General features: G+C 40.1%; 1 protein-coding gene across 1 annotated transcript in view; it reads left to right on the top strand.

Annotated features, from left to right (window-relative positions):
- Positions 1 to 15,132, top strand: part of LOC307139806 (uncharacterized protein) — a 57,365-nt gene that overhangs the window by 39,017 nt on the left and 3,216 nt on the right. The window contains exons 14-18 of the mRNA XM_079838906.1: positions 4,883 to 5,056; positions 5,291 to 5,461; positions 11,132 to 11,305; positions 12,660 to 12,833; positions 13,075 to 13,248. Coding sequence (XP_079695032.1) covers positions 4,883 to 5,056; positions 5,291 to 5,461; positions 11,132 to 11,305; positions 12,660 to 12,833; positions 13,075 to 13,248 — 867 coding nt within the window. The remainder of the gene's footprint in view (positions 1 to 4,882; positions 5,057 to 5,290; positions 5,462 to 11,131; positions 11,306 to 12,659; positions 12,834 to 13,074; positions 13,249 to 15,132) is intronic.

The raw sequence follows: 15,132 nt of genomic DNA, 5'->3' as shown, positions 1-15,132 counted from the left end.
TTTTCCAAACTCTCCACACCACTTCAGTGTTAGTGCATATAAACAACGGATCAAATACTCATCACTTGCGTCTTTCTCACTACTGACGATATTCCTCAAGTCTTCGCTGACAAATACTTCACTCCTTCCTTTCCTCTTCCACAGCTTCAATCTTCCCCACTCCACAGCCCAGCCTCAATAAAAAGAACAACCCGCTGACAAACACAGCATCATACGGGAGGAGATCCACCCCACAGTCTGTTTTCTCTCTGTTTTTTAAAGCCCCATCTGAATATGTGTCCCTCTCACAGCGTTCTCTGTAATTGCCCCACACCTGATGTCACTCAGGCAATCAGCCCCGCTGCCATGGCAACAGATTCACAGGGCATAGAACGGATGTTCACTGGGAAATCCTGAATGACTGCATTCACCAGGATCTTAGTCCCGTTCGGTTTTTGTCACCCCGTGACAATAATGCATGCAATCTCACATTGCAACATAGGAGACATTGTTGTCTCTGATCATGCTGCAGTGGTACTAGATATTTGTGTGAGGGTTTTTTTTAGACCTGTGAGAAGTTGGAGGTTCAATAACTTATTACTCAAAGATGATAAATTCCTCTCCTACTTTATTTCAGAGTTTAAGATATTTTTATCTATTAACTCAGAGTCTACAAATAATCCCTCACTTCTCTGGGAGACGGCTAAAGCGTATATATTAGAGGCCTTGCCATTTCATACTCTACAACTAAAAAAAGAAAACAGTCGGAGAAGCAGAAACACTTAGAGTCTGAGTTAAATATTGCCACTAGCAGCTATTTGAACAATCCCTCTCCAGTTTCATTAGAAAAAATAAGTGCAGTGCGGGCTTCTTTAAATTTGTTATTAACTCATCAGTCTCATTCAAATATATTATACTGAAAGCAAAAGCTGTATGAATGGGGTAATAAACCTAGTAAATATTTAGCTAACCTGACGAAGTCTAATTCTTCTTAGAGAGCTTCTTAATGCACCCATTTCTAGAGAGGAAGCTATAGTCGCACTCCATAGTTTGAAGTCCGGTAAGTCTCCTGGGCCGGATGGCTTTGCATGTGAATTCTACAAAGAATTCGAGCATGTGCTTCTAGACCCTCTCTTAGCTATGCTTAATCATTCCTTTTTGACTAACAGGTTGCCTCCCTCGCTTCGTGAGGCAAATATTTATCTTATTTTAAAAAAGGGCAAGGATTCAGAAAATTGTGGCTCCTATAGACCGATTGCCTTGCTCAATTCAGATTTTAAACTGTTATCTAAAATTTTAGCGCTAAGACTGGAAAAGGTTCTACCGTCCATTATTCATGAGGACCAGACGGGGTTTATTAAAGGTAGAAGCTCCACCCATAATGTCAGGAGGCTTTTATAAATGCACATGATGTTAAAGTTTTAAAGGAAGCTCTAATGATTTATGAAAGGGCATCATCAGCCAAACTTAATTGGCAAAAAACAGAGGCTCTATGGTATGGTTCTGAAGGAAACTCTTAGTTAAGTGGGGGAAGTCAGGTATCAAATTCTTAGGAGTTTATCTTGGAAAAGATAAATATAGGATGAAGAATTGGGAGGGATTAGTAGAGGGAGTGCATGCAAAGTTGTCTAAATGGAAATGGCTGCTACCCCAGTTATCCTACAGGGGAAGAGTCCTGATAGCCAATAACCTTATAGCTTCCACTCTTTGGCATAAGTTGATGGTTTTAGATCCTCCAAGGAACATTATTGAAGACATCCAAAAGACTCTTGTCAAGTTTTTCTGGTCAGGACAACACTGGCTAAAAGCTGCAGTCCTTTATCTTCCAATTCACGGACAAGGACTTATTGACATTTTTTCTAGAATTGCTGTTTTCCGTTTGCAAGTGGCACAGCGTCTGTTATACTATCAGCATCAACAGTGGATGGATGTAGCATGTGCTCTGCTGCGAAAAAGCAGAAGAATGGGCTTGGATAAGCAATTGTTTATCTTGTCCTTAGAAGAAATGACTTTGGAAGGACTGACCGGTTTCTACCAGGGTGTGTTTCAAGCTTGGCATATTTTATCCTTTTCAAGAGAATGGGAAGGATCTAATCAGTGGGTATATGAAGAGCCTTTGTTTTTCAATCCACTTATCTCTGTTGAGTTGTTGTGTTCTGCCACTGTTAGGTCGGCAATGTTGAAAGCAGGAATTTCAAAAATATGCCATCTACGGAGGGGATTGGACTGGATATCTGTAGAGGAATTGGCACATAAGGTGGGTTTCAGGTCTGAACGTTGTGTCAGGAGGATGCTAAATGATCTTGAGGAGACCCTCCCTGTTCCAATAAGGGATTTCATGAAAGTTTCTCCTATGGACAGTTGTGATGCTGGAGATAATGCTCTTTTTCCGGAATTGCATGTTTCCATGAAAAAAGAAGACTGGCAGGAGGACGACAGAAAATTGCTTTCTATGGATACACCAGAACTGAATGTTTTAAGTATATTGAGCAGACAAATACTTTACAGAGCTTGTGTAAAAACCATCAATTACCAACATCTCAAGGATGTAAGAGACACTAAATGGACAACTGTGTTTGAATCAGGTTCTTCCCCGAAAGGTAGCTGGCGGTCCCTTGCAAATTACACATTTCTGAGCGTGACTTAAAGAGAATGACACATTTAATATTTAAAAAATTATTTTATTTACAACACGGAAACACCTGGAACTCAAGGAAGTGTTGTGACGCATGACACAAAAAATAAAAGACTGACAGTAGAGGTGTTACACAAAACTGACGGTTCGGTACGTACCTCAGTTTTGAAATCACGGTTCGGTACGAGTTTGGTACAGCAGTTTTACAAAATTGCTTTTTAGATTTAACACAGTGGTTTACTAAAGAAGAAAAAAAGTGTCTGTCCTTGAATTAATTAAATTATATCTAAAAGTGTATTGAAGATATTGCTGTAAACTATATAGGGAGCCCTTACTTGCACATTAATATTAAAGGTTAACAAAATAGAGCCCAAACTATTAGCCGTAATTCAGTTGCTATTTATTTTTAGGTATAATAATCAACACTCAAATAACACATTGTATGCAAACATGTAAACTTCACATAAGGCAGTTTTTGCATTAACTGCTAAATCTAATTATAAAATATTTTTTTTTCTCCAATTCGTTTTTGAAATAAAATAATTTATACACAGTGTCTGTCATTTTCATGACAGGTTTATTCAACATGCATGAAATAATAAAGACATCACTAACAGGTTAAGTAAAATATAATGAATATATAGGCTAATATAGTGCTTATATTTAGTGAAAGAGTTGATTTCTCTAGTGAATAAAATTCTGTGGACATTGAATGACTGCCTGAGGTAAATGTGATGCTAACGTTACATGACATGGTTTAGTTTACAAGCAGTTATATTGACGTCATTGAAACACTGATTTAGCGATTACACCACATATATACATGACAGTAAGTTGTAATGTATCCTCAGCATACCTTCATTCATGTTTATTCTTTAGTAAGAGATGATCGATCGCCTTCACAGATGATCGCGTTCACGCGCGTGCGCGTCGCGCGGCCGCTTGAACTGTGATCATGAAGTGACCAGTCACGCCATATATAGAGCGTCAAAACGGCATTTATCGTTTGAATCTCGTGATAAAATGGACTGAATACTTAATATGTTCGTGTGGGAACTTGGATTGAAGTAAGTTCCGCGCTTCAAACAAGCAGACTGTGAACTGTTAAAGATTGCACCCGGAAACCGTTCGGTAACGTTACACGCGTGCACTGATTCAGAAATACTATTAGTTAACGGCTTGTTATGTGTATCAGTAGAAGAGCAGTAAATATTAAAGCATTTGAAACTGTGGCAATAAAATAATTTCAAATGCTGAAATCTGACAAATCTTTGCTTTGAAACAATACAGAAGTGAGAACAGACTTGGATTGTAACTAGTGAACTCAAATGCTCCTGTCTTGGTTTGATCATATCATTAAGTTTCCATGATTTTGCTGGTGTATTATTTCCTGTATGGTTTATTAATGATGCATTTAAAGGACCACTCCGGTGAAAAATTAACCTAGGGGTAATTAACACATGGTTACCGAGTAGATCGTTCTCTGGGATGCGTTTTCATGAAAATCGAATGTAAAGAGTTTTATCTCTAAAAACAGACTAGCTTATAACGCTAGTATATGGGGCATATAATAAGTAAAATTAAATCGCTTGTTATTACCACTAAAGTGTACAAACAGTTTAATAAGAAGATACTTTATAAAGACAGTACATTACGCGTATACAGACAGGAGCCATCTTGGAAAACAGTCTCGACTAATCGTGCCACGAACGCTGTGCTAAGTGAGCTGGTCGATAGGAGATTCCAAGTCACAGTTCATCACTTAGCACAGCGTTCGTGGCTCGACTTGTCGAGACTGTTTTCCAAGATGGCTCCTGTCGTGTCTTTATAAAGTATCTTTTTATTAAACTGTTTGTACACTTACAAAGTTCTCAATGCTTCGGTTTGCATGTAGGGACCCTCATTATGCTACCGTGTTAGTGTGAGGCTATTTTGAGCATTGTTAGTGGTATTAACTAGCGATTTAATTTTACTTCGTTACTGCGTTATAAGCTAGTCTGTTTTTAGAGATAAAACTCTTTACATTCGATTTGCTTAGGGCAGTTTGTAGGTTTTCCAGCATGAACTGGACGTTTCAGGTCCTTCCACAGCTTTTCAATGGGACCTTTGTGTCGACTTTTATTGTGTGGCCATTATTAAAGTTCTCTGTGCTTTTTGTTTTACTCCATATTAAGTTGTAATTCTTAACTTTAATGATTTATATTATTCTGGTGATGTTCAGAATAACTGATTAATCAGCCGAATGTAACGTGTTCTTCTCTGTTGTAGACTCTCTAACTGCAGTGTAACAGAAGAAGGTTATAAAGCTCTGGCTTCAGCTCTGAGATCAAACCCTTCACACCTGATAGAGCTGGATCTCACAGGAAATGATCCTGGACCATCAGGAGTGAAGGAACTCCATGATTTACTACAGGATCCAAACTCTCAACTGAAGACACTGAGGTGAGACAGGATCAAATAATTTACTAAATAAATGATAGAAATATTATGTCAGTAAAACAATAAGCTGTACGATCTGTTGTTGCATCAAAGTTGACAGTGATTTGAAGACAAAGATCATATCAAATGGTTTTCCTCACACCAACGGCTGGATGTGCATTACATGTGTCATTATGTGTCATTACAGCAGGTTTAGTTGAGAGCTGAACTGAATCCGCTTCATCTTCCCTTCTGCAGGTTTTTGAGTCCTGCTGCAGATGAAGCCTGTCAGTATGTGAATAGAGTTGTGGGTATAAACCCGTTACTCCTGAGAGAGCTGAATCTGAGAGGACGTAAACTAGGAGACACAGGAGCGAATCAGCTCGCTGCTCTACTGCAGGATAAACACTGTCAACTCAACACACTGACGTGAGGATTGATCATTTATAATCTTACTTTACTCTTAAAGGGTAACTAAACTGGGGCTTAATTAGTGCTGTTCATCCATTCGAGTAAATGTTTTGACATTTGAGTATAAAGTGTTTTAATTCTATAATATATGGCGTAAAACCGTCTGAGTGCTACCCTCTTAAGGTTGAACGGTGGCTACTGCAGTTGAATTTTCCTATTGGATGTTGTAGGTCATCGTGACGATGGTTCTTCCAACAGCTCACTATCCGCGCCCCTGGCACGAGCTCACCACGCCCTCAGAAATGTTTCCCCCAATCACATGATGAGAACGACTTCACTCCAGTATGAACTGTCATGTTACATGAAGTAAACATTATGAATGAAACTCACTTGACACTTGCTTTAACATTCTAATGAAGAAAATGCGGTTAAATAATGCAGTTTTCAGTACACGTCAGGCTTTTTTTTGCAATATTTTTGCCGCCCATCATGTGTACAGATACTTTCATACATGAGACGTGCTTTCAAACCTTGACATGCAAGTGGTTGCCGTAGTAACGAACAACAATACCGCAAAGTGCTGGGGTACAGTCTTACTTTTATTTGAGGAAATCTCTTTATAATAGGCTATTAGGTTTGAACTTATTTGTCCTGCGCTCCTTATTGATTCAGTTAATTTGAATAAAAATACATTGCATGTATCTGATCTATTTTTAGTGGCATTCAGTAGAAGGATTTGACTGTTCATTCTCTCTTGCGCTGCTGCTTCACTAGCATCGTCGGCATCGGGAGTTAGCGCAGTTTGAGCCAGCGGCTCGCATTGATAAGGCTCTGGCCCTGTGTCCACAGACAATTCACCCTCCTCCACTTCAGGTGAAGGTGGGGGAGAATAGTCCTCTACTTTGAAGGACTGCCCTGTTGCAAAGCCACTGCTGTCACTCCAGTCATTCTCCATCTTTGCGAGTCTGACAGCTGTCAATCAATCCATCACCGCGGGTCTCAGGTACACGCCCCCCGCTCAGCCCCGCCCTCGGTTCGTCCCCTCTGTCTCCGCTGGGCTCTGCCTATTTTTCCAGCATTTTTCAAATATTTCCAGTGGGTGGAGTTAGGCTCTGAACTGGGGTTGAGGTACCCTTTAATACTAATGTGGCAGAGATCATATGGTGAGGGATGTTAATCACCGTTTTAATTTTACCCGACTACGCCACCCTGGTGGGAGGCCAGGGAAAAATAACTCCCAATAAAAGACACACTGATAAGTTCCACCAACTGAAGGCAAGGAATTAAGAGAGAGACGCGAGTAGCAATACAAAATATAAACTTTATTATAAAAATCACAAGCGCTGATTTAAAACTCCCACAATGGCAGAATTATAATACCCAGGGCCAGGATTAGTGGGAACCAGGCAGGCCAGCTGCAACTCGGAGGTCATCCAAAACCCATCTCAATTCACACAAAAGCAAACACCACGCACACCCACCAAAGGGAAGTTGTATCAGCACACTGTGAAACACCGCAAAAGGAAGCAGCTAGCCTCCCCAGTTCCACACACAACCTCACTGGCCCTGGAAAAAAAAGAGAAAAACATTAAAGAAATTTCACATTAATTTAATGTTTTTCTATTAAAACAACAGCAAAATGGACTTATGGACAGAGTAATCACAAATAATCAAGAGATCCCTGCTTGGATGTATTACAGTTCATCACTGAGAAGCTTTGATAGCAGAGCTCATGTGCACATGAATCAGGGTTGTCAGATTGCAACGTTTAAGAAAACCCTGCATAGAAAAGCGCTGATTGGGGGATTTAAATAATTTAAATCTGGCAACCGCAAGCATGAACGCTCGAACGCTCCTTTGTTTTCCCCCGACAAAAAACAAAGTGATTTTGGTCAAGTTTTTATTCTCTAAACCAGGGGTTTTCAAACTGGAGTCCGGGGACCCCCAGGGGTCCTCCAGAAGGTTCTAAGGGGTCCCTAGAAAATTTCAGAGAATAAAAAGACAAAGCAAAAATGAATAAAGTCTACCGAGCATTCTACCCGTTTTATTTCTAAATATTTATCTCCTTTATTGCCGTATGGCCACTTTCCAGAATTGTAAATGTTTGCTTTGTATCTTTCTAGTGAGTTTTTCTCACTTTTCCCCTTTATCTTGCTCACTGGGGTTGTAAGGCAGTATCCTTAACTCGTAGTACGGACGCTGCTTACATACATTTATTGTGATAAGTTTTAATTGAAAAATTTTCTTCTTCAGGTTTATACATCCAACATTAAGTATAGCCAATTTAAAGGTCCCATGGCATGAAATTGTCATTTTATGAGGTTTTTCAACATTAATATGAGTTCCCGTAGCCTGAATATTGTCCCCAAGTGGCTAGAAATTTTGATCGTTGTAAACCGAGTTCTGGCTGTCTTTCTCTGCCTTTGAGAAAATGACAGGCCAGACTAGCCAATCCTGAAGTCTCCTGTTATGAAGTCAAAACAGGAACGGTTACAAACCCTTTCCTCCGCCCAGAGATTTTGGTACGCCCATGCAAGCGCCATATTTGTCCTGGAGAGATCATGGCTTGTGAACGAATGAATGCTGGCAGTTTCTCAGTGTTTGGATCTATAAATGAAAACAGAAGTCTTTTTTCAGTTCCTTCTGATCTGTGATCAGTGATTTCTGATGTGTAGCTAATTATTCAAGTTCACACAGAACTTTATTATTCGTGCTGCAGCTTCTCTCTCTCCCGACAGAACGGTGTTTCTATCTTGTGAGTCAGTGTTTTTGTACATCCTCATCGCGTCTATCTGTTCTAAAATGTGCATACAGTCGTGAGTTTCTGCTCAACATTGGCAGACTCACATCTCTTTAGAGATAAAACTCATACACGCCGAAGCTCGGGCTGCACTGGCCGGTCGGCCTTCAACATCCCCGACCCCCATTACTGCATCTGGCCCACAGCGGAGGCACCAAACGCGGCGTGAGATTAAGCAGAAGGGGGGTAAGCGTGAGGGTATCCGGCTAGCCAGCCTAGCCCACAATAAACTGGACTACATTCGATTACTGCTGTTGTGTCTTTGTTTGCGCTGTGTACTCAATGCGCGTCACTGACGCTTTTCATATGATAGGAAAATATCTAAAAATAATGCTATAATCAACACTTACTCGTAACTCGTTCATCTTGACAGCTGTAATGGTACATTGCATGTGTTACAAAGTTGGTAGAATAAGGATGAAGACGGACTCGGCGTGACTTGGACTCGTGTTTATTCAGAACTCTCAGATACACACAAAATAAACTCGCGCTGACAGCGCTCTCACAACTCAGTAGTTACTATGTATAACTTTGTTAGCAATCTCTGGTCCGTGATGTCCGGTTCGCGAACTAATCATTCTTTTGAACCCGTTCTTTTTAGTGAACCGAACCAGTTCACCAAATCGGACTGAATCGTTCTAAACGGTTCGCGTCTCCAGTCAGCGCTGATCCATAATTTACTAGAGTTACTAACTTTCTGACATGAGTGACAGCCCCTCCGACTAGAAATAAACGAATAACCTGTAGTATATGCTAGTAACTAAGACAGTTCACTGAACTGAGACGTACTGACAGAACTGATGAGAAGTGAACTCAGGTCCATCCGTCTCTCTGGCAGCAGGCTCTGCTCGTGCCTGGTAGACCTCGTTAAACCACGCCCCCTCCGCTGCAAGATCTGATACTCATTCAAATGCAAAGATGTCAGCCAATCACAACAGTGGGCGTTTTTACTGAAGTCTCACAGCAGACACGCCTCTTGAAACAGGGCATTCAGCCAGAGGGCAAACATCAGTATAGAAAAAAATGCCTTTTATTTCTAAATTATGACATTTTATGATGTAAAAATCATACTAACAATATAAGTACACTTCAGGAAACATTATAAAATAATAGAAAATGCCATGCCATGGGACCTTTAAATTCCTTATTTTCCTCAAAATTTTACAAACAATACCCAATAATGACAATGTGAAATAATAATTAGAAGAATCAGAATTAACTTTATTGCCAGGTATGTTTACTCATACTAGGAATTTTTTTTTTGTAGTGACAGAAGCTCCACAGTGCACAGAATGACAGTGACAACACACAGATAATAAAAATAAAAATAACAATATACAAATATACAGACAATGTGCAAAATAGTATAGACCCAAAATGTTATGTTTGAAATCTTTGTAAATTTATAAAATAAAATAAAAAAATCACATGTACTGAAGTATACACAGCCTTTACTTTACTTTTTTCAGCTCAATACTTTGTTGAAGCACCTTTGGCACCAATTACAGCCTCAAGTCTTTTGAGTATGATGCTACAAGCTTGGCACACCTATTTTTGGGCAGGGATCCATTTGCTTGCTGTATTAGTAAGAACGTAGTCGTACAGGCAGGGTCAAACGGTAGCAGACAGGGATAACAGAGACAGGCAGTATGGTAAGTCGAAAACTGGCAAGAGGTCAGGGCAGGCAGATATCACTCACAGAACGGTGTAACAGGCAAGGGTCAAAGGCCGGCAGCAATGGGTCGAGAGCGGATAACAGCAGGATCAGTTACAGGTAGTCAGGCATGGAGATAATGCTCAGAAATGTTCACCAGGGTAATTCAAGACTTTGCTAAGAGCTGAATGGAGAGTGGGTATTTAAAGAGTCTGGTAATGAGTGTCGACTGGGGATGTAATCAGTGCAAGGCAAAGGCTCGTGGGGAATGTTGTGTGTCAGTGTAAGTGTGAGTGTGAGTTGATATTCGGGAGATGGTTCCCTCCGATGGCCAGAGGAGGGAATCACAGAGTTCGTCTCTGTGACATCAAGTCTGACTGCGAGCTCAATTTTGATATGCATGTCAAAGGCTGTACTTATGTATATGTTAATTTATATTTCAAAAGATTTCAAAGATTTCAAACAAACTTCTTCCGCATTGTCATTATGGGGTATTGTTTGTAGAATTTTGAGTAAAATAGTGAATTTAATCCATTTTGGAATAAGGCCATAACATAACAAAATGTGGAAAAAATGAAGCGCTGTGAATACTTTCCGGATGCACTGTTTGCTGCTGCTACTTCACAAATATACATTCATAAATCCTGTAGCAGATTTAGGCAGGTTTAGCAGAGGGAGGTGGAACTCAGCCTACTGCTACCAATGAACCAGACTATTTAAATGTTGAGCAAGCAATCTCATTGGCTGTGGGATCAGCAGAGGCTAATCAGCTTGTGCCATGGTGTGATATTGATCTGGTCCCATTTGGACTATGGGAGCATAATTTATGATCATGCCAGGAAATCATAAACAGATGCTTGACATTGTGTAGGCTCCTGTGTTCTTAATCCCAAAGACTCTTTTCTTTGTTTGTTTTTGTCTATAAATGTTGAAGGGATTACCTCCCCTTTCATTGAAAGTGGTGCATCTTTGTGTGTCATCCTTTTCTCAAGTATTGGTAAATCGTTATATAAAATATAAATCAGAACTTAGTAGCATTGTTTTCCAACTTGGTGAAATCAAGTTATGGTTGATTTTCTGTATTATAAGTCTATTGATGATTTAGTCACATTTTAATGTATTTGGTGTTACGATGAGGCTCTGTGATCTGTTTTTGAGGGTGAGTTGATTTTTTTTTGCATACTTTGTGAGTATTTTTTTTTAAAGTTTGTTTTTCTCATTTCTCCTAATGTAGGTTAAGAGACTGTGATATGACAGATGAAGGTTGTTCTGCTGTGACTTCAGCTCTGAAATCAAACCCATCACACCTGAGAGAGCTGGACCTGAGCTGGAATAAACTAGGAGACTCTGGAGTGAGAAACCTCAGTGATCTACTGATGATCCCACAATCACAGCTGGAGAATCTACAGTTAGTATCATTATACTGTACAGTTACAGTGTGATTACAGTTCACTGTTTAGCTCAAGTCACATCATTTATACTGTAGCATTTTTAGATCACATATCACTTAAGGTGTGGTTATGAGTGTATCAGATGACCACTTCCCGCTTTTGATACGGTGCACCAGCTAAGAATACTCTCTTAACAATATAAGAACACTCCCAAAAGAGCTGTTCAGTCATTCAGAATTACTGTAAACTAGAGGGAGTTGGTCAGCGGATTTATCTGAAGGATTTGCGAGTCTGGACAACTAGTAGAGTCTTTGACCTTCAACACAATGAAGACACTGTGTAATAAAATGAATGAAATGTATTAACAATAGATATGCAAGAGTAAATACTTCAACGATTATTAATTGTAGTAATGAACATGCACTTCTAAAGGATAGTTAACTAATAAACAAAAAGAAAAGTACTGAATGAACCAATAAACCCAATAAATGATGTGAACACAGAATGGATAAATGCAATGCTGTTGAACAGAAAGGAGCAATGGAAGAGAATTGTATGGGAATGCTTCTTATGGAAACCACCTAATGGTTCTGGCAAATGGTGATTATCTGTTCCATACGATGCCTAAGCATTTATTTAGAGACCAAACATGATAATAAACGGTTAAATCATCATCCACGCATTTGTTTATCTGTTAATGGATCTCTCCCGTGGACTGTTGTGTTTATAGTCAATAACCATAAACATATACTGTGCTTTGTATGAAGATGAAGTGGATGTTGCAGTTTATATAAATGTAAGGCCTGCAAACATGTGTATGAATGGATTTAGATAGATCTCTGTGGCCTCTCTTTTGCTGCTGCATCCAGGAGGTCCTGAAGGATCTTTTATCGCAGCTTTGCCTAAACCTTAGGAATGAGTTTGGTGGTTAAAGTCAGCTTTTAGAGAGATGGATATAAACTGGTGTCTGGAATGCCATCCTAACTGATGTTCCCCACAACACATTCTGTAAGAGTTTATTGAGCTGATGCATCATCATATCCTGCACATGCTAAACTTCTCTTTAAATATGTTACAGTTTAACAGTAAATCCACATTGTTCTGAAGGGGGGCATCTTCCCCATCTTACCCTACATGTTGTTCTGCAGAAATATCATGAGATCTGCATCTGCTGCTACAATAAACAACAGAGATTAAAACAGAATGGTTTAAAAATTGAAAGAAGAAACAACAGTTTCCAGCAAACAGAACAAGTGTGACACGATTACAAGCTGAATATGGAAACTATAGGCTAAATCACAGACTATATGCTGTAGCTCTTCAATAAGATGATCATCACAGATCTGAGTCATTTTCTCTTTCTGTCTTCAGTCTGAGAGGATGCAGTATTACAGAGAAACAGTGTCTCATCCTGACTTCAGCTCTGAAATCAAACCCATCACACCTGAGAGAGCTGGACCTGAGCTGGAATAATCTAGAAAACACAGGAGTGAAGCCCTTATGTGACGCACTGAAGGATTCACACTGTAAACTGGAGAGATTGAGGTCAGTCACATTCACAAACAAGAAAGAAAAAGTGTTTTGATATTTGAATGAAACAGAATAAAGAGTTTGTTTTTCTAATTTCTCTGTATTATAAGTCTATTGATGATTTAGTCACATTTTAATGTATTTGGTGTTACGATGAGTCTCTGTGATCTGTTTTTGAGGGTGAGTTGATTTTTTTTGCATACTTTGTGAATATTTTTTTTTTTAAAGTTTGTTTTTCTCATTTCTCCTAATGTAGGTTAAGCTGCTGTGATATGACAGATGAAGGTTGTTCTGCTGTGACTTCAGCTCTGACATCAAACCCATCACACCTGAGAGAGCTGGACCTGAGCTGGAATAATCTAGGAGACTCTGGAGTGAGAAACCTCAGTGATCTACTGATGAACCCACAATCACAGCTGGAGAAACTACAGTTAGTATCATTATACTGTACAGTTACAGTGAGATTACAGTTCACTGTTTAGCTCAAGTCACATCATTTATACTGTAGCATTGCATCTTCTGGCCTTTGCCATTGGTCACAGTTAAAATTAAGTGTTGAACTAGTGAATAATTGCATTTCAAGTATTTGAAACTGATTGTGTAAGTCTGGGTAAGATGCCCCCGGGGTAAGATGGACCACCACCACCTTCATTTTTTTTGTAAACAAACTTTGAAGTTGGCTTGAGAAAGCTGGACCATAAAGTTTGAAGCGAGTGAGTAGACAGACAGATAGACACACACTCTATCTCTCTCTCTCTCACACACACACACACACACACACACACACACACACACACACACACACACACACACACACACACACACACACACACACACACACACACACACACACACACATGTTTGTTTTTGTGAAATGTGAGGACATTCCATAGGCGTAATGGTTTTTATACCGTACAAACCGTATTTTCTATCCCCTTACACTGCCCCTGCCCCTAAACCTAGCCCTCACAGGAGACTGTGCAGTTCACTTTCTGTGAACAAAAACTTGTTCTGTATGATTTATAAGCATTTTGAAAAGTGAGGACATGGGGAACGTCCTCATATTTCACCCTCTTTTTGTAATACCTGTGTCATACCCATGTCATTATACACATTTATGTAAAACATGCCCACACACACACACACACACACTGCCCCTGCCCCTAAACCTACCCATCACACACACACACACACACACACACTGCCCCTGCCCCTAAACCTACCCATCACACACACACACACACACACACACACACACTGCCCCTGCCCCTAAACCTACCCATCACACACACACACACACACACACACACACACACACACACACACACACACACAGGGTTTTTTTTTTGTGAAATGTGGTGACATTCCATAGGCGTAATGGTTTTTATACCGTACAAACCGTATTTTCTATCCCCTTACACTGCCCCTAAACCTACCCATCACACACACACACACACACACACACACACACACTGCCCCTGCCCCTAAACCTACCCATCACACACACACACACACACACACACACACACACACACACACACACACACACACACACACACACACACACACACACACACACACACTGCCCCTAAACCTACCCATCATACACACACACACACACACACACACTGCCCCTGCCCCTAAACCTACCCATCATACACACACACACACACACACACTGCCCCTGCCCCTAAACCTAACCCTCACAGGAGACTGTGCAGTTTACTTTCTGTGAAAAAAACCTCATTCTGTGATTTATAAGCATTTTGAAAAGTGAGGACATGGGGAACGTCCTCATATTTCACCCTCTTTTTGTAATACCCATGTCATTATACACATTTGTGTCCTGATATTTCACAAAAACATGCACACACACACACACACACACACACACACACACACACTGCCCCTACCCCTAAACCTACCCATCACATACACACACACACACACACACACACACACACACACACACACACACACACACACTGCCCCTACCCCTAAACCTACCCATTTTACACACACAAACACACACAGCCCTTGCCCCTAAACCTACCCATCACACACACACACACACACACACACACACACACACACACACACACACTGTAGAATGGCTGTTAATGGAGTCTGACGAGCCTCTCCAACTGTCAGATTTTGAATTTTGACAGTTGGAGTTTGAATAGTCTTGGCTCATCTGAACATTCCGTCAATGAAAGTCAATGGGATGATCATCCAGGATTCCCGCGGGGTCTTAAAATGTCTAAAATTAATTTTTTTAAATTTAAGGCCTTAAAACGTCTTAAAAACGGGCAGA

The sequence above is a fragment of the Gobio gobio genome (genome assembly GCF_949357685.1).
Source record: "Gobio gobio genome assembly, chromosome: 16".
Taxonomy (NCBI): domain Eukaryota; kingdom Metazoa; phylum Chordata; class Actinopteri; order Cypriniformes; family Gobionidae; genus Gobio; species Gobio gobio.
The sequence above is the reverse complement of the archived record's forward strand: the minus strand, read 5'-3'. Positions and strand labels throughout refer to the sequence as shown.